Raw genomic sequence first — 25007 nt, forward strand, 5'->3', positions numbered from 1 at the left:
TTCCATCCTGTTCAGTCCTGTGATTCAGAGTTTGCTGCTTAGCATAAGTCATTTAATTGCCTAAAACAACCTATCGACAGTAGCCCCAATCACAGAATGCACCAACACTCCAAATTATACAGGGAGCCCAATCCCAAAAGGTGTTGGGTGCCGCTGTGAGAAGCTAAATTCCTTTGTCTGCCATTGAATGGCGAGAGAAATTAGCCTTCCTTAGGAAGCATCTGTCACTACACAATATCAGGCCCCAAATTAGCATTGATTGGCGAATGCTTCCTTGAAAACCGTGCAATTATGGTCAGCCGAACACATTCTTTGTCCAATTTCAGGATTAATATTACACTTTTAAGCAGCCCAGAAGCCAAAAGCGTAATTAAGGACTGCCATTTCCCATATTGTCCAAGTAACACTCCTCACAATGAGAGCATTGTGACCACTTTGAAACCTAGGAATCTTGGGAGAAAACTTTGAGGCTGGTGTTGGGAAACTGAATTCAAACACAGCTCTCGGGGGCCCGAACACTCATATTCTTCCCTGGGCTTTGTGCCTCTCAGCCGTTCCCCATTGCACCGCAATATCATTTGTGCACACATGAGTGTTAAGATTTTTCTACCCGACTGAACTTGAAAACCTTGTGCTTTAAGTACTAAATGTTTCCCTAAGGCTTGAATGGACTTAAAAGGAGAACGAACGAACGAAAGAAAGAAAGAAAGAAAGAAAGAAAGAAAGAAAGAAAGAAAAGCTGCTTGTTAAGTTGTTGCAATAATCTCACGCTGAGCATAAAAACTTTCAAGGCTAGGAAATGAAAAACACACTTCTAAATCAATCTTCTTTTGTTTCACAGGTGGAAATGCCTGGAAAGACGAGATATATGTTCGCACCCCAAAAGCATGATAAGGCTCAGTATCTTGTTCAGTCTAGAACCTGCACATTTTTATATATGTTTTCCAAGATTTCTTTTTTGGGAAGCTAGCAGAGAAAGCTTTAGCATTTTAGTGCATGCAGGGAAGGGAAGTTCCATTGCACTGGAAGAAGTCATTGCACAAGCACTTGCATTAAATATTATATTAAATACATTTCACCCAGTGGTGCATTTAATGTATTTTTACTGAGCATTATGAATGAACATTAAAAAGCTACACAACATGAATCTCAAGCAGAGACTTCAAACACCGATTGGAAAGTTTCTGGTTTAGAATTTAGAATTTGACAACCCACACCTTGAATGCTTTTTATTTGTGTATAGATGTGCAGCTGCATGTCTTGGGGTGGATTCTCGCTTTGGGAAGAATTTGGAAGGATGTTCATTGTGTGCTACACTCATTCGTTTTCTTAAGCCACATATTTTGAGTCGCAAAGCTCTAATACTATCCCCCAAAGTATGAAAGTCATAAAACGTGACGTCAAAAGGGGCCCTCTCTCTGCAAATACAATATGCAAATATGCTTCCCTAAAAGGTTCAAATCATATTCAAATATGGAATAATTTGGTGGGATTTGAATATCACCAGATTTCCATTTTAGGGCTTCAATTCAAAAAAGGAACTATCCATGAATAATAGCATTGATTCCAATGGGTTTAAGCCAGGCTTCCTCAACCTCGGCCCTCCAGATGTTTTTGGCCTACAACTCCCATGATCCCTAGCTAGCAGGACCAGTGGTCAGGGATGATGGGAATTGTAGTCTCAAAACATCTGGAGGGCCGAGGTTGAGGAAGCCTAGTTTAAGCATTAATTCATTATGTGTTGGTCAGAACTGAATCTAATCTTAGCTTATGAATGCATGCTGATTCTAGTCAGTCACTATGACCATGAATAATTTCTATTCCACTTACCACAGAAGTTATTGGGATTTTAAATATGTCCTAAACAGATTGTAAGGGATGCGGGTGGCGCTGTGGGTTAAACTACAGAGCCTAGGACTTGACAATCAGAAGGTCGGCGGTTCGAATCCCCGCGATGGGGTGAGCTCCCGTTGCTCGGTCCCTGCTCCTGCCAACCTAGCAGTTCAAAAGCACGTCAAAGTGCAAGTAGATAAATAGGTACTGCTCCAGCAGAAAGGTAAATGGCGTTTCCATGCACTGCTCTGGTTCACCAGAAGCAGCTTAGTCATGCTGGCCACATGACCTGGAAGCTGTACGCTGGCTCCCTCAGCCAATAAAGCGAGATGAGCACTGCAACCCCAGAGTCGTCCGCGACTGGACCTAATGGTCAGGGGTCCCTTTACCTTTACCTTTAAACAGATTGTAGCCGAGTGCAATATTAATGCTGCGCCAAAAACATCTACTGTGTTTTTTCTTCTGACTATTCTCAATTAATGAGAATTAATTGAAGTGAGGGGGGTACAGTGGTCCACATACAGTGTACCAGGCCCAATAAATCCAATTGGCATCCCTGATAGCAGCTTCCCAATGTCAATCTGTGGGAAATCCCAAAGTACAGAGGCACTGACACAGCTGTAAGATTATGCAAAGATGCACACAAAAATATGCATTTATGAGGAGCAGTTCACACTAAAATGATGATGGATTTTCATGAGGACTTCTTTTTAAAACAATACTTAAAGGTAAAGGGACCACTGACCATTAGGTCCAGTCGTGACTGACTCTGGGGTTGCGGTGCTCATCTCGCTTTATTGGCTGAGGGAGCCGGCATACAGTTTCCGGGTCATGTGGCCAGCATGACTAAGCTGCTTCTGGCGAACCAGAGCAGCGCACAGAAATGCTGTTTACCTTCCCGCCGGAGCGGTACCTATTTATCTACTTGCACTTTGACGTGCTTTCAAACTGCTAGGTTGGCAGGAGAAGGGACCGAGCAACGGGAGCTCACCCTGTCGTGGGGATTCGAACCGCCGACCTTCTGATCAGCAAGTCCTAGGCTCTGTGGTTTAACTCACAGCGCCACCCACGTCCCAGTAAAACAATACTTACTGATATGCAAACGCAGAGAGCTTCCTGTTCACTGCGCTTCCTTGTATTCTCCACATATAAGAGGTTTACATATAGTTGCAAAAGTTGAATTTAATATCCAAAGAGGTGCTAAGAGGTGCTAATATCCAAAGAGGTGCTAAGAGCAGGAAGAGTGGGTCTCTTGCACTTCCTATTCCCTTGCAGCATGTAACATTTAAAGCCTTTCTGTTCTGAATTCAGGACACATTTCCAACATAAGTCTGTGTAAGTCGACGACACAGAGACACACACACAAATTGTCAGGATGGTCCTGTGTTGTGTTGCTAGACACTCCTTTTTTGCCATCCAAGGCGCTGTAGGCTGGTTAGAGGTACAGATTCATAACAGCACCCAGCAAAAAGTGAGCCTGTGTTTCAATTCATGCACTTGAGTACAATAACAACTCATATATCCTTTTGCAATTAGATCTAGCTAGCTTAAGTCAGTGACTATTGGAAGGAGTTTCCTAGGCAGACCACACATTAAAAGAGTTTTCGATATACAGTTACATGGCTTGCAATTCTATCCCTTCCATCTCCAACAGCTTGTCTGTTCAGAATATATAATGGGAGACTATTGAGAACTTAAAGTGCTGTGCTACACCTCAAATCAATGATCTTCTGTACCTGTTTGATATTAAATATGGATTATTCCAACAGGCTAGGTTGTCATCGCAGATGTTACAACATTTGTTTCCACCAGTACCCTGTTTATTTTCAGCCACGCTGGTCAATAAGTATACAGCAAGCTTTTAGAAACAAGCCTCCTTTCCACAATTAGCCTCTATAGAAAGCAAATGCACTTTCCTTTTCAATAGGGAAGGGGGGAATACTTTCCCCTTAGCAATTAGATCTTCGGTCGCTTAACTATGGACAGATGGTGACGATGCTGACACCATTGTTCTCATTTAAGTGCATTTGAGAATGATATAATTACGTGCAAAGAAAGATCTCCACCTCAAAAGAACTAATTGATGGGAGACGGTGTCCTCAGTGTACAAGGGGAGATAAGTTTGCTGATCGTGGAGACACCTGTTTGAGATAGTTAATTTGGGGTTGACCACATAGAGCCTAGGGCTTGCCGATCAGAAGGTCAGCGGTTCAAATCCCTGTGACGGGGTGAGCTCCCGTTGCTCGGTCCCTGCTCCTGCCCACCTAGCAGTTCGAAAGCACATCAAAGTGCAAGTAGATAAATAGGTACCGCTCCGGCGGGAAGGTAAACGGCGTTTCCGTGCACTGCTCTGGTTCGCTAGAAGCAGCTTAGTCATGCTGGCCACATGACCCAGAAGCTGTACGCTGGCTCCCTCGGCCAATAAAGTGAGATGAGCACCGCAACCCCAGAGTCGTCCGCAACTGGACCTAATGGTCAGGGGTCCCTTTACCTTTACATATTGCTTACTATCATGAATCATTGCTCTTTGGGCTTCTTCTGCTGGTTTACCTGTTGTGCACTCAACTACTGCCTATTGCAACACACACACACAAACATTGCATCTCTTTTCAAATTTGGGGGGGCAAGCACTTTCACCTTCTGTCCTGAGAGGCTTTCCCAGTGCTTACCCATTCTTTCATAAACAGGAAGCATTTTTTTCCCAGCTGGAGGGGCACATTCCCAAAGGCTATATGTGGGGTGGGGTCAACAGTGGGCGCACTGAAATCACCTGATATTATCCTGTCAAATTTGCCCTATAGAGCCAGTTCCCCAGACCAGCTCTGCAGAATCCCATGAAACCTTCAAGAGAACCAAAGGTGTCCGTACCTAACCCCCAATCTATAACAATATTATTGTTGTTGTCTCCACAGACAAGCAGTTTAAAATGGTCCACTTTCTGACATTTTTCAGCTGAAGAAAGCATGCCATTTTCTTCAAAATCAAGTCCAGGATTTGACATAGTTCTGATTAATATAGTTAACAGTAATTCAGACAATATTTTATTTATTACACAGGGGTAATGGCAGCTCAGTCTACAGAGTGCTGTTTCGGTTTTCAATAGGAGTTGTGTCTCCAAACGCCGCCATCAATCCATCCATTCTGAGGTGTAAGACCCAGAAACAAGCACACTTTCTAAGTGAGCAGTTGATTAATCAAAGTGCAAAACTTTAAATTCGGCTCACTGAAGATGAGGTAGTTGGTTAATTTCAAGGCCAAAATATTAATTCTGTTTTCCTGGCATAAACATGAGCTGTAAACCTACATTCTTGCCCACTTGCTTGGGCGCCATTGAAGCATTTTGTCAAAAGACAGACATGGTCTTTTTTGCCGAGTTACTTTGAAACGTCATTTTGGGTTTGTAAAACAGAAAGCAACTTGCTTCAATGTTTTTTCTGTTCTGTAATCCTGTTTGCGGAGAGAAAACGAATCTCTCTCTCTCCTTATATCCCCTAAGTCTGCAGCCTCCGATTCTGGATGCTAATTGAATGCGACTTTGTGTTTCTCGGAGGTAAACACTTGACTTCCAAACATCCATTTAGCCAAAGTTGCTTGGTACGTCAGTGGGCTGAGCCAGCTTGCAATAGCTGGCAATCCCAATTAGCGAGGAACTTTTAATGACAACCATCTCTCCTCCTAACTTGTAACTTGTACTTTACAGATTCCCCGTTTCCTTAACACAACATTTTACATGTTAGCTAATATCGCAGCTATGTCCACGGGAGTGATGAATATGCATCTGAACAGCAGCTACATTGTATGTTACCCAGCCACTCTTTCAGAGTCACCCTTTCCTAATTTCCCCCCCAATTATCGTGTTTTCTCGGGAGAGAACACTGTCATGCATTCACTGGCGAACTATTTGTTATCTTCTGTCGTGGCTGTTTCCAACAAGAAGAGTGTCTGCTACAGTGAAGGCTTACATTGACACAACAGCTATTGACATAAAGCACAGATTACATTTTGTTTTGGAGCAACCAACATCAGCCATCTTCTTCTTTTTCTTTTCCAGAGCGGCCTACTTTGGATTATACGGCATGGTTGAAGCAAACACTTCCCCCGCCTCCCTTAGGACAAATTCCTGGATGGTGACTTAAAATACAAATAATAAATAAGGATTGGGAAGTAACATAAAGTTCTTTCTCAAAGTACACCTCTTTATATAATGCAAAGCTCTGCTTGGCTGTGGAGCACACCTAGAACCTCATGTGTTCAGTAAAGAGAAAAGCTACTTTTGAGCGCAGATGTAAGAACATGAAAAGAACCTATTGGATCAGACCAGTGGGGTATTTGGCTCATTGACATCCGATGCCCTTTTAAAATGTGTTGGGGGTGTTATTGATTTGTTTTTGTTATGTATTTTGTGTTTTTATATTGTTGTAGGCACCCTGAGACCTGCAAGGATAGGGCAGTATACAAAATAAATAAACGAATTGTTAAGTTGTGAGTGAACATATCAGATGACACAGCTCTTATTTATTCACAGGCCAGAACGGAACTGAACTGAAGGGTTCAGCCAACCTGCTTATATAGAGCTCAACTACAAAGCAACAGTAGCAACTTTCTGTAACTATCCAATCACTGAACGTCACTTTCAATTCCTTATTTGCATATGTGGACCTGAGTGAAAACTATCTACAGTATCCCCCTGTTGGCCCAGGGTGAGAACTTTGATACATAACATGAATGAAGTAGAGTTCCATGAATGCAAGGGTTTATTATTCTCAACTTTCTTGTTAGTGGGAACACGTCTTGCCAGCACTGGAAGAACTTCGTTAAATTCTGGCCCATTTCTGAGCACCGAGAAAAGTGCCGGTGATTTCCTCTGAAGGATTACATGGCTTCAAAACCAGGTAGCTAAAAGAAAACCTGCTCCCCTGCCAACTTGCCCATGTATTGAGGGAATCTTTGTGTGCTCCAAGATATCCCCAACAGGTTGGCAACCAGAGAGTGAACCTTTTCGATGGCAACAACTTATTTGTGCAATTCCCTCCACAGGGAAGCCTAGCCAACACCAACATCGACAAACCATAGTTAAGCTGATGGGCAGGGCTCACACATAACACAAAGCTAGAAGTGAGGAACCTGTTGCTCTCTGGATGTTGTTGGGCAACAGCCTCCATGGGCCATGGGAGATGGGGTCAAAAATCACTTGGATGGCATCAGGCTTCCCATCTGTTAAACTTTGATTAATAAACCATGGTTTAACAAACCATAGCTTAGTGTTATGTGTGAACCAGGTCAGGATTTCTTTTCCTCTGTCCCTGTAATCTCTACACTGCACACATGCGGTTAAAGGCATTTAAACAGTCACACTGCCTGTCGAGTACCGTACTTCAATGTGATTTTGATGTTAGCTCTCTTCCATTGCTTCAACATTTCATATGTGTCCATATATATTAGCAGCATCATTTGGAAAGAATTAGGCAATCCTTGCCTTTCTTCCCTAGTTCCTTCCTTGATTTGGTCTCTACCTATCCGTCTTCAGTAAATATTATTTCGAACATCTCAAACCCAACGGAAAACAAAACATCACTTGTCAGATTCCGCATACAGCTGGAAACATGGCCCTGTTTGCTTTTAAAGCACCATCGTTCCCTTTTGTTTTCCTTTAGAAAAGCTACAATTCACATGGGTAATCCATTAGTCTCAATCAATGTACATGATAAAGACCCTACTGTTCTAACAAACAGGGGCGGGAAATCGCTTTTGGAGTAAACATGTCACAAGTAATCACAAGTAAATGTAAGTTTTGCCTTTTTTATGGAGAAGCCTGACTTGAACAACGATTAATGCTCCATGCACAATGAGGAATTCTCACTGTGTAACGCATGGCTGAAAAATGTGAAGCTATGCAGGAAGTGGTTACTGGAAAGCCAAGCAGCCTTTCTGTTGGACTTCCTATCAGCAAGAAGTTGGCTTCAAGGGTTTCCTTATCTCCTTATCTCCCCCATTCCCTGTCCTCCATTTCCCCCCACAAAGCCATGCTTCGCTCGGTCATCTTTGCCGTAAGACTTGAGTTTTGCAAAAGTCCAGTTACTCCAAGCAGATATTTTGAGCTCAGGTTCTAGAATCAAGGCAGATCTGATGGCCCTCCTCACATTTATCCCCCTTTCAGAGAACTGGTCTCCAAGGAAAGCCAAAGGAAAGTCAAGATGATGAATAAGCAACCCAAGTGAATCTCATAGGAATGTTTGGAGAATTCCAGGTCTGAGTGTGATCTTGCCCTCTGGAAAACCACCAGTTTAGCCTGGCTGACATAACAACACAGTAATGCCCATTCTGAAGGAAATCAGCCCTGAGTGCTCGCTGGAAGGACAGGTCGTAAAGCTGAGGCTCCAATACTTTGGCCACCTCATGAGAAGAGAAGACTCCCTGGAAAAGACCCTGATGTTGGGAAAGATGGAGGACACAAGGAGAAGGGGACGACAGAGGATGAGATGGCTGGACAATGTTATCGAAGCTACCAGCATGAGTTTGACCAAACGGCGGGAGGCAGTGGAAGACAGGAGTGCCTGGCGTGTTCTGGTCCATGGGGTCACAAAGAGTCGGACACGACTAAACGACTAAACAACAACAATGCCCAAAGTCTTTTGCCCATGACTAGGAAATGAGACACACACATGTGCCTTAGAGTTCTGTAGGTCTGCCAGCTTTAGGATTCATATGTGAGACTTATACAGAGCAGGTAAATTAATATTTGCCTTTTGATTCTTATTTACTTTTTACTTTTTCCTGATCCATCCTATTTTATTAATATACAAGAAAAAAAGAGTTTATAATAAGATTGTAAGGCTGTTGTCACGCTGCAGTTCATGTGGCCACCTATTGGCAGCCACGCAAACTGCAGAGTGAAAGTGGATTGCAGGCAGGCAGAGCAAGCAGGTGAAGCAGATGAGCCAGGAGGTGGATGGAGTTGAGCGGACAGAGTGAGCGAGCAAGTCAGCAGGCAAGTAGACAGCCCAGGCAGGCCTCTCCATTCTCCATTGTCATTGATGCTGCTGCCACCACCACCACCACTGATGGCAGTGGAGAAGAGGAGGGGAATGAGAGAAGGAAGCCTGCACTTTAAAACTTTCTGCAGTCTTTGGAACTCCAGAGGCAGTGTTCTAGCAGACCACCTCAAATTGCAAAGCCTATTGTGACCTGTAAAAGGGGGGGGTGAAACTAATGGGGTTTTAGCTGGGCTAATAACGGAATTGCCCTAAAATAAATTGTGGAAAACCTATCTGTCTGCAATGTGGCATGCTTAATCGACTCTAGAGTGGCTCCTGTGCCTACAGATTTCATTCACTTTGGCCAAAGGGGGAGAAAGTGAGATCCAATTTTTTAATTATCCATTATAATGATGCAGAGCTTCTTCTCTTTTTTTGAGACAACAGCTCCTAACCTGAAACACAGATTAAAACAGAAAGAGCACAGAATGGGCTCAGGTTGGAACTTTTTGAAATGCACAGATAAAAGGCAAAAATGCAGCCTATCTACAACCCTATGTTATGTACTCAATATTACATTGAATGTAAATGACACTTTCTCATGAAACAGCAAACATTCATTACTGTATATGCATGCTTCATGTTACGATTAAGCATAACCGATGCTATTGATATGGCCAGAATCTGTATACTAGGGAAATGAAAGTAATCCATTGAAGACTTTTTAGAAAGACAAACCAGATTGTTTGTTAAAACATACCTCCACCTGCTGGCTAACGTCTAGAACGACACATAAATGGTTCTCAGAGTGGTGGCAAACAGAACTCCTCTCTTGCCGCAAAAACAACAAGATCGCATTCGCACCACACTTCTAAAGCACGTGGATTTGCCCAAAGAATCATGGGGGCGGGGGTGTTGTTGTTTGTTACATTTTTTGGAAAATGTAGCTCTATAAGGCATAAACTATAATTCCCAGGGTGAATCCATGCACTCTAAATTAGGGTTGCCATGTTTCAAAAAGTACACCCCAAAAGTTGTTGTTGAGCTTTTTTTTTTTTTTTTTAGGAAAGCTTGGCTTTAGGTGATCTTTTCATTTCACATTCCAACTGCGCTCTCATCTTCTGAGTTTGGCCTGTAAATCAGACCCTCCAAGTGTCCCTGTTTCCCAGGGACATCCCTGATTTAGAGAAGCCATCCCAGTTTCTGATTGATCCCAGATTGTCCCACTTTTCCTTAGGACGCCCCTATTTTCAGTGGAGAAATATTGGAGGGCATGGGGTAATTCGACCCCTGAGCTGTCTGAAGGCAATCCTGTATAGGGAAGTTTTTTTTAATGTTTTATTATGTTTTTATATGTGTTGGAAGCAACCCAGAGTGGCTGGGGCAGTCCAGTAAGATGTGTGGGGTATAAATAGCAAAATTATTGTTATGGAATGGGACGTCCCTATTTTAATCAGAGAAATGTTGGATGGTATGTTTAGTGTTTGTGTGTGTGTGTGTGTGTGTGTGTGTGTGTGTGTGTGTGTGTATCCTCTATCTATCTATCATCTATCTATCATCTATCTATATCTATCTTTACATTGTACTAATGAATCAAGCAAGTTCCCGACTACTGTTGTAAATCCTGGCACACCAAACAGCTATTTATCCCGCAATATAGTTAAGAAAATTAAAAGTGGTGCAATAGAATAGCATTCACTTACCATTGGCAACGGCACTAGCAGCAGGGCCCAAGACAGTCATTATCTCTGTTGTTTTAATGCTCATTTTCCCGTTGGCTAAGCTGGAAGTGGAAAGACAGTCCCAGGGCTAATTTCAGACTTCACTCCATTTATCCAATGCAGGGCCAGTCTGCAGGCAACAACAAGCAATTACGTTCCACTGATGAATGTGCTTCAGTGCATTTACAGGCTCGATGGGCCAAAGTCGCACCTCCGCTAGGTGAAATAATGAAGAGGAGATTGTTGGATTAATTAGCCAGTCAGACCTTTAACTTTTACCTTTGGCTGATATATATATATATATATATATATATATATATATATATATTACATAGATATATGTGCCAATGTGCTAAGAACAAAAAGGAATAGCAGCTTAAAAAGGCCTCATCCTGGATTTGCTTGAAACAGAATGGCAGCAAAGGTGATTGAACTCACAACCCTGTACATGTCTCCTCAGAAACGAATCCCAATGAATTCAACAGGCTAACTGTCAAGAAAGACGGCATAGGATTGCAGCCTCAGAAAAGCATTTTAAATAATAATAATAATAATAATAATAATAATAATAATAATAATATATTTATACCCCAGCCACTCTGGGCAGCTCCCAACAGAATATTAAAAATATAATCATCAAACATTAAAAACTTCCCTAAACAGGGCTGCCTTCAGATGTCTTCTAAAAGTCAGGTAGTTGTTTATCTCCTTGATATCTGGTGGGAGGGTGTTCCACAGGGCGGGTGCCACCACCAAGGAGGCCCTCTGCCTGGTTCCCTGTAACTTCACTTCTCGCAGCAAAGGAACTGCCAGAAGTCCCTCAGAGCTGGACCTCAGTGTCCGGGCTGAATGATGGGGATGGAGACACTCCTTCAGGTATACTGGTTTTAAGTCAGGGGGAAATGTGCCTGGGGTGACAGAGGAGTGCCTATCCCTCCCTGTCCCTCAATTCCTACAGGCATCAATAGAAACCAAAATTAAAGCGAGTTGCAAGCTCGGTTCATATATTCACCTGAAATGAGATTAGGACTTTCCTGCCCTGATCTAAAATTCTGGGGGAGAAAGAGTCCACCATCTGCCAGAATTCAGAATACAGTGGTACCTCAAGGTTAAGTATTTAATTCATTCCGGAGGTCCGTTCTTAACCTGAAGCACCACTTTAACTAATGGGGCCTCCTGCTGCTGCTGCCGCGCCGCCGGAGCATTTCTGTTCTCGTCCTGAAGCAAAGTATTTAACCCGAGGTACTACTTCTGGGTTAGCGGAGTCTGTAACCTGAAGCGTATGTAACCCGAGGTACCACTGTACTCAACAGATACAAGAGCATCTTGGGGGCTGTTTGGCTTACCAGTACCTCCCCCACCTTTGGCTGCTTTTTGAAATCTAGCCCAGTAAGAGCTGAGTGGGTTCTGGACCTGAGAGTGTATCTCAGAAGGACATTGGGGGCATCCTCTCATTTTTCTCCGCCCATCCCTCTACTTCTGATAGGTTTAGGAGACCAGATAACCACCAAGTGTCCCTATATTCCAGGGACAGTCCTGGATTTACAGAAGCTGTCCCAGTTTCTGGTTTGATCCCGGAATGTCCCCCTTTTCCTTAGGATGTCCCTATTTTCATCGGAGAAATGTTGGAGGGTATGGAGTCATGCAACCCCCCCAAACCAGAGAGATAAGTAACTATACAACATTTAGAAGACATCTGAAGGCAGCCCTGTAGAGGGAAGTCAGGTATAAATAGTAAATAGTAAAATGTTGTTGTTGTAGAATAAAGGGTAAATGTAAAGGGACCCCTGACCATTAGGTCCAGTTGTGGCTGACTCTGGCGTTGCGGTGCTCATCTCGCTTTATTGGCCGAGGGAGCCAGCATATAGCTTCTGGGTCATGTGGCCAGCATGACTAAGCCGCTTCTGGTGAACCAGAGCAGCGCACGGAAACGCCGTTTACCTTCCCGCCAGAGTGGTACCTATTTATCTACTTGCACTTTGACGTGCTTTCGAACTGCTAGGTTGGCAGGAGCAGGGACCGAGCAACGGGAGCTCACCCCGTCGCGGGGATTTGAACCGCCGACCTTCTGATTGGCAAGCCCTAGGCTCTGTGGTTTAACCCACAGCGCCACCCGCGTCCCTGTTGTAGAAGAGGAGGTCCCTATTTTCATCAAGTAATGTTGAAGGGAACGGGAGACCCTGTGATGGCCTTTTCTTCAAGAGTTTCAAGAATCCCTGTACAGTCGTACCTTGGTTGTCGAACTTAATTCATTCCGGGAGCCTGTTTGACTCCAAAACCATTCGAAAACCAACACGAGGCTTCCGATTGGCTGCAGGAGCTTCCTGCACTCAGTCGTAGGCTGCGTAAGCTGCGTTGGATGTTTGGCTTCCAAAAAATGTTCACAAACCGGAACACTCACTTCGGGAGCCAATTTGTCTGACAACTAAGCCGTTCGGGAGCCAAGGTACCACTGTACTCCTTCATGATGGGGGAGAAGGAGTCTCCAAGCAAGAGTGATCACTCTCCCATGTTTATGGAACCATCTTCATCATCATTATGTGGTTTGTGTCACGGTCTGGTTTACAGGAGATCAAAGTCCCAGCTGAGGACATCGGGACCAGGGGCAAGATGGCAGGGTGGGAGCAGGAACAAGAGTCCAGAAGTCAGGAAACCAAGAGTCTGAGGGTCAGAGAGCCGGGAGTCAAGAAGGGTCTGAGGGTCAGGAAGCAAGGAGTTACAAGGTCAAGGGTCCGAGGATTAAGAAGGAGTCAAGGACCCAAATGCAGCAAGGCAGGAAACATGTTGCTGTGACAAAGAACCAAAGGGAAATGCTGACCTTATATCCCTTCCCGGCTCTTGCCACCAGGTGCTGTGAGTTACCAATCAGCCTCACCTGTGCAGCCACGCCTTGCCTCTTCAGAACAAACTTAGGAAGGCCCCATTCCTACAAAGTCCTACTGGTCACAGGGCCCGGCTCCTGCATGCACTCCTGACAGTATGGGAATACAGCCTAAGGGTGTTCTCACAAACGAGTTTCCAAGCACTTGTGTCCAAAACACCTTTGCAATGCAAGTTTAAAATCAACATGGTTCAAAATGCTTGTTGGCATTTCCTATGCTTCTCCTACTCTGTATTATCCATGAACACATGTTGGCATAAATAGTTCAAAAGAGCTTTAAGCCGCAGAGGTGAAAATGCCCTTAGCCTTTTCTGTTTTGGAAAGGTGAGGTACATATAAGTGTCTACAAGGCCTTTGAAAAATGTTTGCCTTCCCAGTTGAAAGTGGGGTCTTTGTTAGAGGATATGACTAGCAATGAAACGTCCTAGAGAATGTTGATTCTGAAATACATCATGGCTCTAGCACTTCATCTTTTGGTGAGATGTGACATTCCATGGCATTGACTGACAATGCAAAAATGAGGTCCATGGATCAGAACAGCATTAAGTTTCAAGTTCTGCCCTTTTACCTCTCAGACATAGATGGATGGGAAATACATATCAAACAGAAGCAGTCAGTTTGACTCTGCGGGACCTACGTGAGATGTTTTCCATGCAAGAAGACCAGCACCATGCAAGACTGGCACAAAATATATACAGTGGTACTTCGGGTTACATACGCTTCAGGTTACATACGCTTCAGGTTACAGACTCTGCTAACCCAGAAATATTACCTCGGGTTAAGAACTTTGCTTCAGGATGAGAACAGAAATCGTGCTCCTGCAGCGCAACGGCAGCTGGAGGCCCCATTAGCTAAAGTGGTGCTTCAGGTTAAGAACAGTTTCAGGTTAAGAACGGACCTCCAGAACGAATTAAGTACTTAACCCGAGGTACCACTGTATATGCATAAGCCTAACATCTTTATGCACATATTTGCACATGTAAATTCCCATGCACATACCCAAGTTTAACACAGCATTGCTGGACCAGTTTCTCTCGCCTTTTTGAATCGGCACCTCCATCGAAACTTCGTCTGACTACTGTCTGCCACCACATCAAACACCTGACGAACTCATGGGCTTGGAGAGATCACCTGAACAACTGAATTTTTGAGGTGCGGGTGATAGCAGAGAGGCATCTGCCAACCTTGAGCCCCCATCTTCATGTGTTGCATCTCTACCCTCTCAGCCACTGCTTTGACTGTCCCTGTGTTGAATGGGAAAAGTCTGCAGGAGATTTCCACTTGCGCTTGCAGCAAGGGCTCTACTCTGGGAACCCAAGGTTGAAGAACACCGGAGTAGACGATACTGAGCTTCATCACCATCATCATCATCATGCCCCAGCCACTCCCAACATATATAGAAAATACAATAAAACATCAAACATTAAAAAATACCCTAAGTAGAGCTGCCTTCAGATGTCTTCTAAAAGTCAGGTAGTTGTTTATTTCCTTGACATCTGATGGGAGGGCGTTCCACAGGGCGGGTGCCACCACCGAGAAGGCCCTCTGCCTGGTTCCCTGTGACTTCACTTCTCACAGTGAGGGAACTGCCAGAAGGCCCTCAGTGCTGGACCTCAGTGTCCGGGCTGAACAATGGGGGTGGAGATACTCTTTCAGGTATATAGGACCGAGGCCATTTCGGGCTTTAAATGTCAGCACCAACATGCTTGGAAATGTACTGGTGGTGGGGGATGAGTGTTCAGACCCCTGGGCCCTCACTTGTGGGGTGCCTCAGGGTTCCGTCCTCTCCCCCATGCTTTTTAACATCTATATGAAGCTGCTGGGAGAGATCATCAGGGGGTTTGGACTGGGTGTCCATCAATATGCAAATGATACCCAGCTCTACCTCTCTTTCAAATCAGAACCAGTGAAGGCGGTGAAGGTCCTGTGTGAGTGCCTGGAGGCAGTTGGAGGATGGATGGCTGCTAAGTTGAATCCTGACAAGACAGAAGTACTGTTTTTGGGGGACAGGGGGCGAGCTGGTGTGGAGGACTCCCTGGTCCTGAATGGGGTAACTGTACCCCTGAAGGACCAGGTGCGCAGCCTGGGAGTCATTTTGGACTCACAGCTGTCCATGGAGGCACAGGTCAATTCTGTATCCAGGGCAGCTGTCTACCAACTCCACCTGGTACGCAGGCTGAGACCCTACCCGCCTGCGGACTGTCTCGCCAGAGTGGTGCATGCTCTAGTTATCTCCCGCTTGGACTACTGCAATGCGCTCTACGTGGGGCTACCTTTGAAGGTGACCCGGAAACTACAACTAATCCAGAATGCGGCAGCTAGACTGGTGACTGGGGGCGGCCGCCAAGACCACATAACACCGGCCTTGAAAAACCTACATTGGCTCCCAGTGCGTTTCCGAGCACAATTCAAAGTGCTGGTGTTGACCTTCAAAGCCCTAAACGGCCTCGGCCCAGTATACCCGAAGGAGCGTCTCCACCTCCATCGTTCTGCCAGGACGCTGAGGTCCAGCACCGAGGGCCTTCTGGAGGTTCCCTCATTGCGAGAAGCAAAGCTACAGGGAACCAGGCAGAGGGCCTTCTCGGTAGTGGCGCCCGCCCTGTGGAACGCCCTCCCATCAGATGTCAAAGCGATAAACAACTACCTGACATTCAGAAGACATCTTAAGGCAGCCCTGTTCAGGGAAGTTTTTAATGTGTGATATTTTAGAGTATTTTTGGTTTCTGTGGAAGCCGCCCAGAGTGGCTGGGGAAACCCAGCCAGATGGGCGGGGTACAAATAATAAATAAATTTATTATTATTATTATTATTATTATTATTATTATTATTATTATTACTACTACTACTACTACTACTACTACTACTACTACTACTACTACTGGGTCTCTCAGGACTGGTGTTATATGGTCCTGGCAGTCACTCCCAGTTACCAGTGTAGCTGCCCTATTCTGGATCAGTTGTAATTTGCAAGTCACCTTCAAAGGCAACCCCAACAGTCTAACAGTATAACGCTTCGTATGCTCCTATGGTGCTACATCCACCCCCTTTTCATACGTAAAGCTGTGTGCATTTATAGGTACAGTTAGACACCTTCTAAACTCATTACGACAACAGAGCAAGTTGAGTGCCCTCCTTTGGGAGGCGAGAATGCCAAAAGGTATAGTAGAGAGGGACAAAGCTGAGATGAAACGTGACAACATTGTTGGATTGTTGCTGCTGCTGCTATTTCCACATTGTGTTACGTTAAATTTGTTGTAGCTATGTGTTTGAAAACCCTATCGTCTACCAACAGGAACAGAAGGTTTAAATGTCTGTATGTGATTTACAAACTCAATATACTTCAATTTGCAGGCTGAGCTGAAAGGGGTTTTGTGTGTATTTCACCCAGACTTTATAATCATTTACCAGAAGGGATGTGATGCATAATTTGTTCCAAAATGTTTTTGGAGCCTCCCTGCAGAAACCACTGCAAATTTGCTGCTTCCCCCCTCCCCAGGTCCTTGTCTTCTCCCTGAACAGTAACAAATTGGCTACTCAGTTTTAGGTGTTTGTACCCACTGGTGTGGGGGGGGGGGAGACAGTGGGTCCCACTCATCACACTAATGCATCCAGTGATACGGAAAGGTTTGAAATTCTGTTAAGTGAGTGGGACTGGGTGGAAAGAGAACTGGTGCTTACAGTCATTTCTTTGTAGAGTCAAATGAGTGGGCCATGAGATGATGTCATGGACAGAACATCTGAGATGTTTATACTGGTTGGGAAACATCTCACAAGTGTATCTTTCCTAGTGGTTGAAAATACAGCATTCCTTTTCCAGCAAGTAATTTCAAACGCTGCTAAATGTATACCTATTTGTCCTGCAATGACACCTCAATCGTAATTGCTGTGCAAACAGGGGGGAAGCAGGATTTGTTGAAGGCGGCGCTGGAAAATGTCATGTGCTGTGACACGGCCGTTGACGTACCCCAAAGTGCTTGCTGGCATCGATGGCACTGCGGGTTTCAGAACTGCGCCGTACAAAATGTGACTTTATATTGTAACTGCTGAGTCACAGAGCTGACCGGAATAAAATTATTACGGTCCTGGTTATAGCCACGGACATCTAGCCACATGGGCTTGAGTCCATTGAGGGCTGAAGGGAGAAGGAACAACATGAGGAGGCGCCAGAACCATATAATTCTATATTTACCCCAACAAGACAGAAGTACTGGGGGACAGACCCTCCAAGTGTCCCTATTTTCTAGGGACAGTCCCAGATTTACAGCTGTCCCAGTTCCAGATGTGATCCTGGAATGTCCCGCTTTTCCTTAGGACGTCCCTGTTTTCATCGGAGGGATATTAGAGGGTAGGGACCATCAGCCTAACCTACCCCTAGCCCCTCGATTGATGTTTTTACACAGCAGTAAACATTTAGTTCAGGGGAGAAATTGTAATTAGATAGCTAGCCGTGATTCAAAAGCTGCCGCCATCCTAAGAACATCGTTTCTAAAATTCATGCACAGTCCAATTCCAAACCTTTTGCGTGTTTGTGAAAGGCTCGTTAGCGCCATCTGCTGCTCCTTTACCAAAATTACCAGGATTTTAACATCGACGCATGCAGAAATTGTATTATGCCAGCCACAGTCACTGACGGACTCACTGTAAAAGCCATGTTTATGGAAGACAATCTTACTTGGCTACAAGTGATCACCAAAGAGGAAGAAGTTATTAATCATATATTTATTTTATTTTACTATTTCATATTTTTAAATGTTGGTTTTTATTGAATTTTCAAAGGTTTTAACAAATTAACTTCACAAACAACGTATCCTTCACTTATATTTCTCTTTTTGACTTCTCAACCCTCCAGCCCTGAATGGCACCCCACTCCCCCAACAAGGGGGGTGGAATTTTGAACAGCACCGCCCCAGTGATGGGGTGATAACACCTTCCCCAATATCTCTTTAATTCAAACACATCGAGGGGTTTCCCCATCTTTCAGGATAATACTTTCCCCCCTCCATTTCTATTTCAGGATGCCTATCTCTCCAAATTCCTGGGAGAGAATTCCAAAATAACGCCTCCCATTGTCTATGCCCAAATCTGCACTTACTATCATCTTTATATACACATCACCTAAACGACCTCAGATTTTAACTCTGCCCAGTTCCAGAACACCCTGCATGGTTTTAGAATGACTCAGCCCTGAACCAATGAGAAAGAAGAGTGGAAGGCAAAAGGGAAACTGGGACTTAATGGTAGATCTCTGTGCGATTTGCAGTCCAGAGAGGATTTCTGACTCCCAGTTGTCAAATAGCTAAAAGGCTCTCCCTTGCCAACAATCCCATGCACACCCGAAATAAGACTGTGGGGAGGAAACTTTGTGCAGGAAATACATTTGTGGATTTTTGTCCTCGGTTCAGAGGGAGGCTCTGTTCTTCATTCTCATTTTCCATTACCTTGCTTTGGATCTGGCTGTCATGAGTGAACATTAGGGTAAGGAAAAAATAAATTTAAGTAGATTCCACTAGCCTGAAATTTGGTCCACCCAATGGACTATAGGACCACAGAAATCTGGATTCCTTCTTCATATCCTCCAAGTGTCCCAATTTTCCAGGGACAGTCCCAGAATTGCAAAAGCCTTCTGATTTGATCCTGGAATGTTCCTATATTGGCTCCTAGTACATTTCAGCGCACCATTCAAAGTTTGGTGCTGACCTTTAAAGCAGGCTTCCTCAAACTCGGCCCACCAGATGTTTTTGGCCTACAACTCCTATGATCCCTAGTTTTTTTGCGGGGTGGTGGGAACCATGTTTTTTGTAATTGCAGAAACTGAATGTGAGTATTGGATGAGTGAAGTAAGTTCTGAGATCTTAGAATGGTTTCCGCTGGAAATTATATTTAGAAAAAGTCAAGCTCAAGAGACCACACAAATCACACTGAGCTGCAGAAAAGTGAATAAGCTTGGCATATGGAGAAAAGCAAAGGTACAATGAGAAAAAAACATATTTGCCTTTATTTTTCATGAATTGTAATGATTGCCATTAAATAATACACAAAGATCTCATACAGTATACCATAGTTCAGGCTGTTTCGGCCCAATAATATAAACATGTCAGGACCTGCTATTCCTAAGGCATAAATGATCATGTAAAAGAAAAGAAAACCCTACATGGTATTCTTATACAAACGGATACAAATGCTTTAGGACTGAAGCTGAATTAAGTGGGAAGAGATATACAAAAATAGCTGCTATCAAAGATAACAAGACCCAAAAGTTTAGGAGAGGCTGACAACATCAGTACCCATAACCAGGACAGCTGGGAGGGTTGTACATATTCAGAGGCAGGCTGGTTTCCCTTTAAATCTGCCCCCAGCACATACCACAATGATTCTGAAACTCCATTGATATTATTATCATTATGGTTAAACAACGATTCGCCATGGCTATTTCTTTTCTAAAGTTCAGAAGAATAGCCGGGTGCAGTGAGTTAGGTTTTATGGACCAGGGCTAATGTTTCTACCTGTGGACATTAAGCACATTTAGCATCAACTTGGTCATAAGCTCGCTGGCAAACACCGGAAAGATTCACACAAACGCCCTTCTTCACGTGTTAGGACAGCGGAGCCGCCCCTCTCGGTCCCACCCTCATTAGCAACGCCCATGGGCCATGTGTTCAGCACATGTGAGGAGGAGCACACTTTGAAATCAAATCTGCGTTGTGTCTAACAGGGCGCCATCGTAAGGACACACTGGGAGTGCAGTCTAGTGGGAAGAAGAGTCAAAGGGTGCGTGCGGTTGCGGTCAGGAGCTTCTTTCCCACTGGAAGAATTCAAATCTCATTGCATTCGTGCTTCTGTCCTCTTTTGGGCACTAGTCTAACCCTGGCCAGGTAACAACGGGGCTTAACGAGGACCCACGGCCGCCATCTGCAGTCCTTCCTCCCAGGGAAAGCCGGTTGTTACACTAGGGCCCAGCAGAAAAGCTCAGCACTGGCCCCTTTGCTACAACTTGCAGCTCCCTGGGCCAGCCTTGGATCCAGCGATTCCTTGGCCATATCCCGGCCGTACCTGTTCTGAAATGCTGCTTCAAGGCTCTACACAGCTACCGCCAGTAGGAATATGTGCACTTGTCCGCACTTCCATTGGGCAGAAGGAATAACTCTGTAGGGGCGCAGCCTTCCTGTCTGCAGAGCCCAACACAACCAGACAGAAGGACACCTCTCTCTCACCCAAGAGCTTCTAGCAAGGGGGATCGGGGCATCCCCAAACTCGGCCCTCCAGCTGTTTTGTAATAATAATAATAATAATAATAATAATAATAATAATAATAATAATTTATTTATATCCTGCCCATCTGGCTGGGTTTCCCCAGCCACTCTGGGCAGCTTCCAACAGAATATTAAAATACAATAGTCTATTAAACATTAAAAGCTTCCCTAAACAGGGCTGCCCTCAGATGTCTTCTAAAAGTCAGGTAGCTGTTTATTTCCTTGACATCTGATGAGAGGGTGCGCATCACCACCGAGAAGGCCCTCTGCCTGTTTCCCTGCAACCTCGCTTCTCACAGGGAGGGAACCGCCAGAAGGCCCTCAGCGCTGGACCTCAGTGTCCGGGCAGAACGATAGGGGTATACTGAACCGAGGCCAACTCCCATCATCCCTGACCACTGGTCCTGTTAGCTAGGGCCGATGGGAGTTGTAGTCCCAAAACAGCTGGAGGGCCGAGTTTGCCTATGCCTGCTCTTGTCAGTTGCCTTTCCTTTCAAAGGAGGGCAGGGTAACAGAACCCATGGCAAAATGAATATGATTTCTGCCTAAATTCTGCTCAGTTGCACTATAAACCTCATGCTTGCTAAAGCTGCAACTCTGTGAAAAATTATTTGGATGTAAGCTCCCCTTGACCAAGTCAGACTTGTTTTCCAAGCAAATATGTGTATCGTTGGACTGCACATCTCTCCAGGGTTTCTTTTTTTAAAAAAAAAAACTATAGGTAAAGTGAAAATTCTTAGACAGCTTGTAAAATAAAACCGAGACAAAAAAGTATTTTGAGCTAAGAAGTACAGAAGCAAAAAAAACCCCTACATTCACCGTCAAATCCAGAATTAAAAATGGACACAGAGCGTGAATTCGTTCCTTGTGGATCGTTATGTTGCAATTGGCAAAACCTTCTAAATTTATTTACCGTAGTACAAGAGAGCTGTAAAACATAACCATTATAATTTACACCAATGTAACCCTTCAATAAACTTTCAATAAACTATTAATAATTTCATTGATATTTCCATTAAAAGGTAAAAACAGTTGCCAGTTATTAGAAGCACAATGCAATGTGTGCATATATAATAGATATATATATTTAAGCAACACGTCACTAAAAGAATCAAACTTCTAAATATTAATAAGCATATAATTGTCATAATAATTTAATGCAAAATGATACGTAGGATTGATTTAAGCATCTTGAATAACTGCATCCCTATATTTAACAGAACATTTATTTAAAACTAAAAGTGACTCCACATGTTTACCATGTTCTTGTCTAATAGGATGGATTAAGTAACCCAGTGATATTAATGAGACTTTGTACATAAAACCCTGGACACATAAAAGAGTTCTAATTCGCAATGATATTTTAAGAATGCTTACATGGCATGAGTCGTTCAGAAACAGTAAGATTAAGACAGCCACTAGTTAGCAAACATAATAAAATGTATTTTTAGATCGCAACTGCTTGTCTGCGAGCCTCATATTGGAACTGAAAATAATGTGATGAACATGAAGCCTGTCTCATGGATTGAAACCAAAAAAGCCATAAGCGCCAGAATTTGTATGTGCTTTTCTTGGCAAAAGTATGAACAACTCAAATCTGAAAAGGTGGTTTGCAAAACGATCCTCGGATGTGGCATGAACTCTCTTTCCTATTTGAATTTATCCTGAATGTTACTAGGCAGACCCGCTACCCTGAAATTCTATTACAGTCATCTTAAAATGCCCAAAGAGAAATAGGAGTGCCACCAAACAGAGAACATTAAAAGTTGAGAAGGAGCAGGTGGCAAAAGTTATTGCAGAATATGGCAAAAAAAAAAAAAAGGCTGTTGGCTTTCAACAGAAAACCTATTTGCTAAAGTTTAGGAAGCTGTGCTGAGAAACCTAGACTGAATTGTCCTTTGACTCCTGCAGCTGTTGCTTATGAATGTGGACTGTGGGTCCAGTATCAATTAGCACAACTGCGATCCTAGATCATCTTTTAAAAATACAAATCTCTTATAGTCCAATTTCCCCATTAATTTAGCAGCTCATAAATTAATGGTCCAACTTTGCCATTCATTTAGCAGCTTATAAATTAATAACCGAAGTACAGAGTTCCAAAGAAGAAAAAAGAAGTTACCTTAAACTGCGTAATGACACTATGGGGAGGCACCTGATTACATCCTACTCAGAGGAGACCCATTGAAATCTGTGGATTTAGCCTTGGTTGACTTAAGTTCATTGAGTGAGTGTGATATAATCAGATGCTGACCATGACACTGTAAATACACAATAATAAACAGTGTATGTTCACGACAGACGACTTTGGTCCTTTACACTAACAGAAGTAGGACTTGCATTCTGGCATATTGAATTATACTGAGAAAAAGACCAAAAATAAAAAATGACAGAGGGACATTTCTGAGAGAATGTGCACACTATCTGTCTCCAGATTCCATAGCACAATACACATAAGATGGTTGTATTAATAAGGGAATGAACTGGAAAATAAGAAAGTTTAATTGCATTACCACAGAACTGTATTTAAAAAGGTACAGCAATGCTGGCTGTATTTATGAGCGTCAATTTCCTTGTGAATCGTTCACAATGAAATTGCAATTTCCCTCAAAAAAAATTACAGGAATCTCAGAATCAAATGACATTTGGTGGTGAGAACTGAGGGGCTGTCAAATGTCCACAGGACAGTAGAAATGTATTTTCTCATTGTACAGTTCACTCCCAGTGACATCCCTTAATTAAATATATCTAGATATGGGGGAAATGACTGAATTGCTACCATTATCCAAGGGTTGCCCCCCTTTAACGCTACACAACTGACTTTGCGTATTGTAAAAAAACACGGCTTTGGAGGGCAACCCTGCGAAACCCCCATCTCTTTCCCTAATTTTGTTTAGCTGAATATTGTCAGTATATTGCACAGAATTCAAGCTAACATTCATGAAATGACTCGTAAGTCCTTCACCTTTTGGCTACAATATGAAAAGTCATGTCTTTGGTACGTAAATCTAAGCTTTAAATCCAAATATACAACTATGGCTACCGGCAGCCAACTTTCTCAGTCTTAATTCATAATAAAAGTATTGCAGACATTCAAGCCTTCATGGACTGCTGAAACTACGAACAGAACCATCGCATAGTTCCGCACATAAACAATATTAGTCTTTGCATAAAAAAATAAAGTGTTTGAATTCCTCTTTTATTGCACCAGCAATTTTTTTTTATTTTTATAAAATACTCTCCTTTCACGTCAAGCTTTAAATTAATCCATTTATAAACAAAATATAAGATTTTTCCCTCTAAAATGTGAAGCGGAGATATGGAAGTGCGCCATAGAAAAAAGAAGCAGCTCAAAAGGGGTGACGAACATTCAAATATCACAAATGATAGAAAATATAAACTACATCTCTTTTGTTACATCATTTACATGATTTCTGTAGGCTTCCAAGCAGTAACTTGTAGACACTTGTGTTATGCATCACCCTCAAATGACATCAAGGCGTTGGAGCAGGAGTCACTTTCATACTATTAAGAGCTGCGTGGATTCGGAAGTGTAACCTAGATTCCATGGAATATTCCTTGTAATTGTTTCTGTAAGAGACAAAACGTTAGTTGGGCAACTAACCTTTCATTCCCTGCTGTTGTTTCTTGCTGGGCTTTTTATTTTTAAAACATATAGAAATTCAATTCAAATCTTTATTACAGTCAAAGACCAGCATAAAAGGGTGGGATGCAGTCATTTAAAATCTAGAAGTGCTTTGGAAAGCTGAAAGGTATTAAAACAGAAGGTGAATATAAAAGTCTGTAAGAATTGAAAATAAGCTAGGAGCATTTGGCAGGTGTGACAGAGCATAAAAAGGTTGATATTCAAAAGACTTTAACTATTAATTTGCAGAGGCAGTGGAAGACAGGGGTGCCTGGCGTGCTCTGGTCCATGGGGTCACGAAGAGTCGGACACGACTAAACAACAACAAATCTACTTTTCCCCTTCGTGGATCACTGCCTTGTCATGGCGAAGGGGCTTGAATAACTCAGAGAATCTGTGAGCTATGCCGTGCAGCGCCACCCAAGATGGACAGGTCATAGCTGAGAGTTTAGACTAAATGTGATCCACCTGGAGAAGGAACTGGCAACCCACTCCAGTATTTTGCCAAGAAAACTCCATGGACATAAAAAAGGAGAAGCTTGGAGAAGAAAGTGAGTGTTTCCAAGACTTGCTCTGGTTCATGGAGTCACGGAGAGTCGAAGACAACCAAGATGACTAAACAACAACAAATCTAGTTTGTGGCACAGGTCATCCTCCGATGAATTTTGAGCGCTGCTGCGCAGAATCTAGCAACGTTGTATGTTG

The 25007-nt window shown here is 43.4% G+C and overlaps 1 protein-coding gene across 3 annotated transcripts in view; it reads right to left on the reverse strand.

Moving 5' to 3' along the window:
- Positions 1–21797: 21797 nt before the first annotated feature.
- TTC39B (tetratricopeptide repeat domain 39B) overlaps positions 21798–25007 on the reverse strand; it is a 59747-nt gene continuing 56537 nt past the window's right edge. For all 3 annotated transcript variants that reach the window (XM_053371891.1, XM_053371890.1, XM_053371892.1), the window contains one exon: positions 21798–24247. In XM_053371891.1, the coding sequence (XP_053227866.1) occupies positions 24151–24247 (97 nt within the window). In that variant the 3' untranslated portion in view covers positions 21798–24150. The remainder of the gene's footprint in view (positions 24248–25007) is intronic.

The sequence above is a fragment of the Podarcis raffonei genome, chromosome 17, assembly GCF_027172205.1.
Source record: "Podarcis raffonei isolate rPodRaf1 chromosome 17, rPodRaf1.pri, whole genome shotgun sequence".
Lineage (NCBI taxonomy): Eukaryota > Metazoa > Chordata > Lepidosauria > Squamata > Lacertidae > Podarcis > Podarcis raffonei.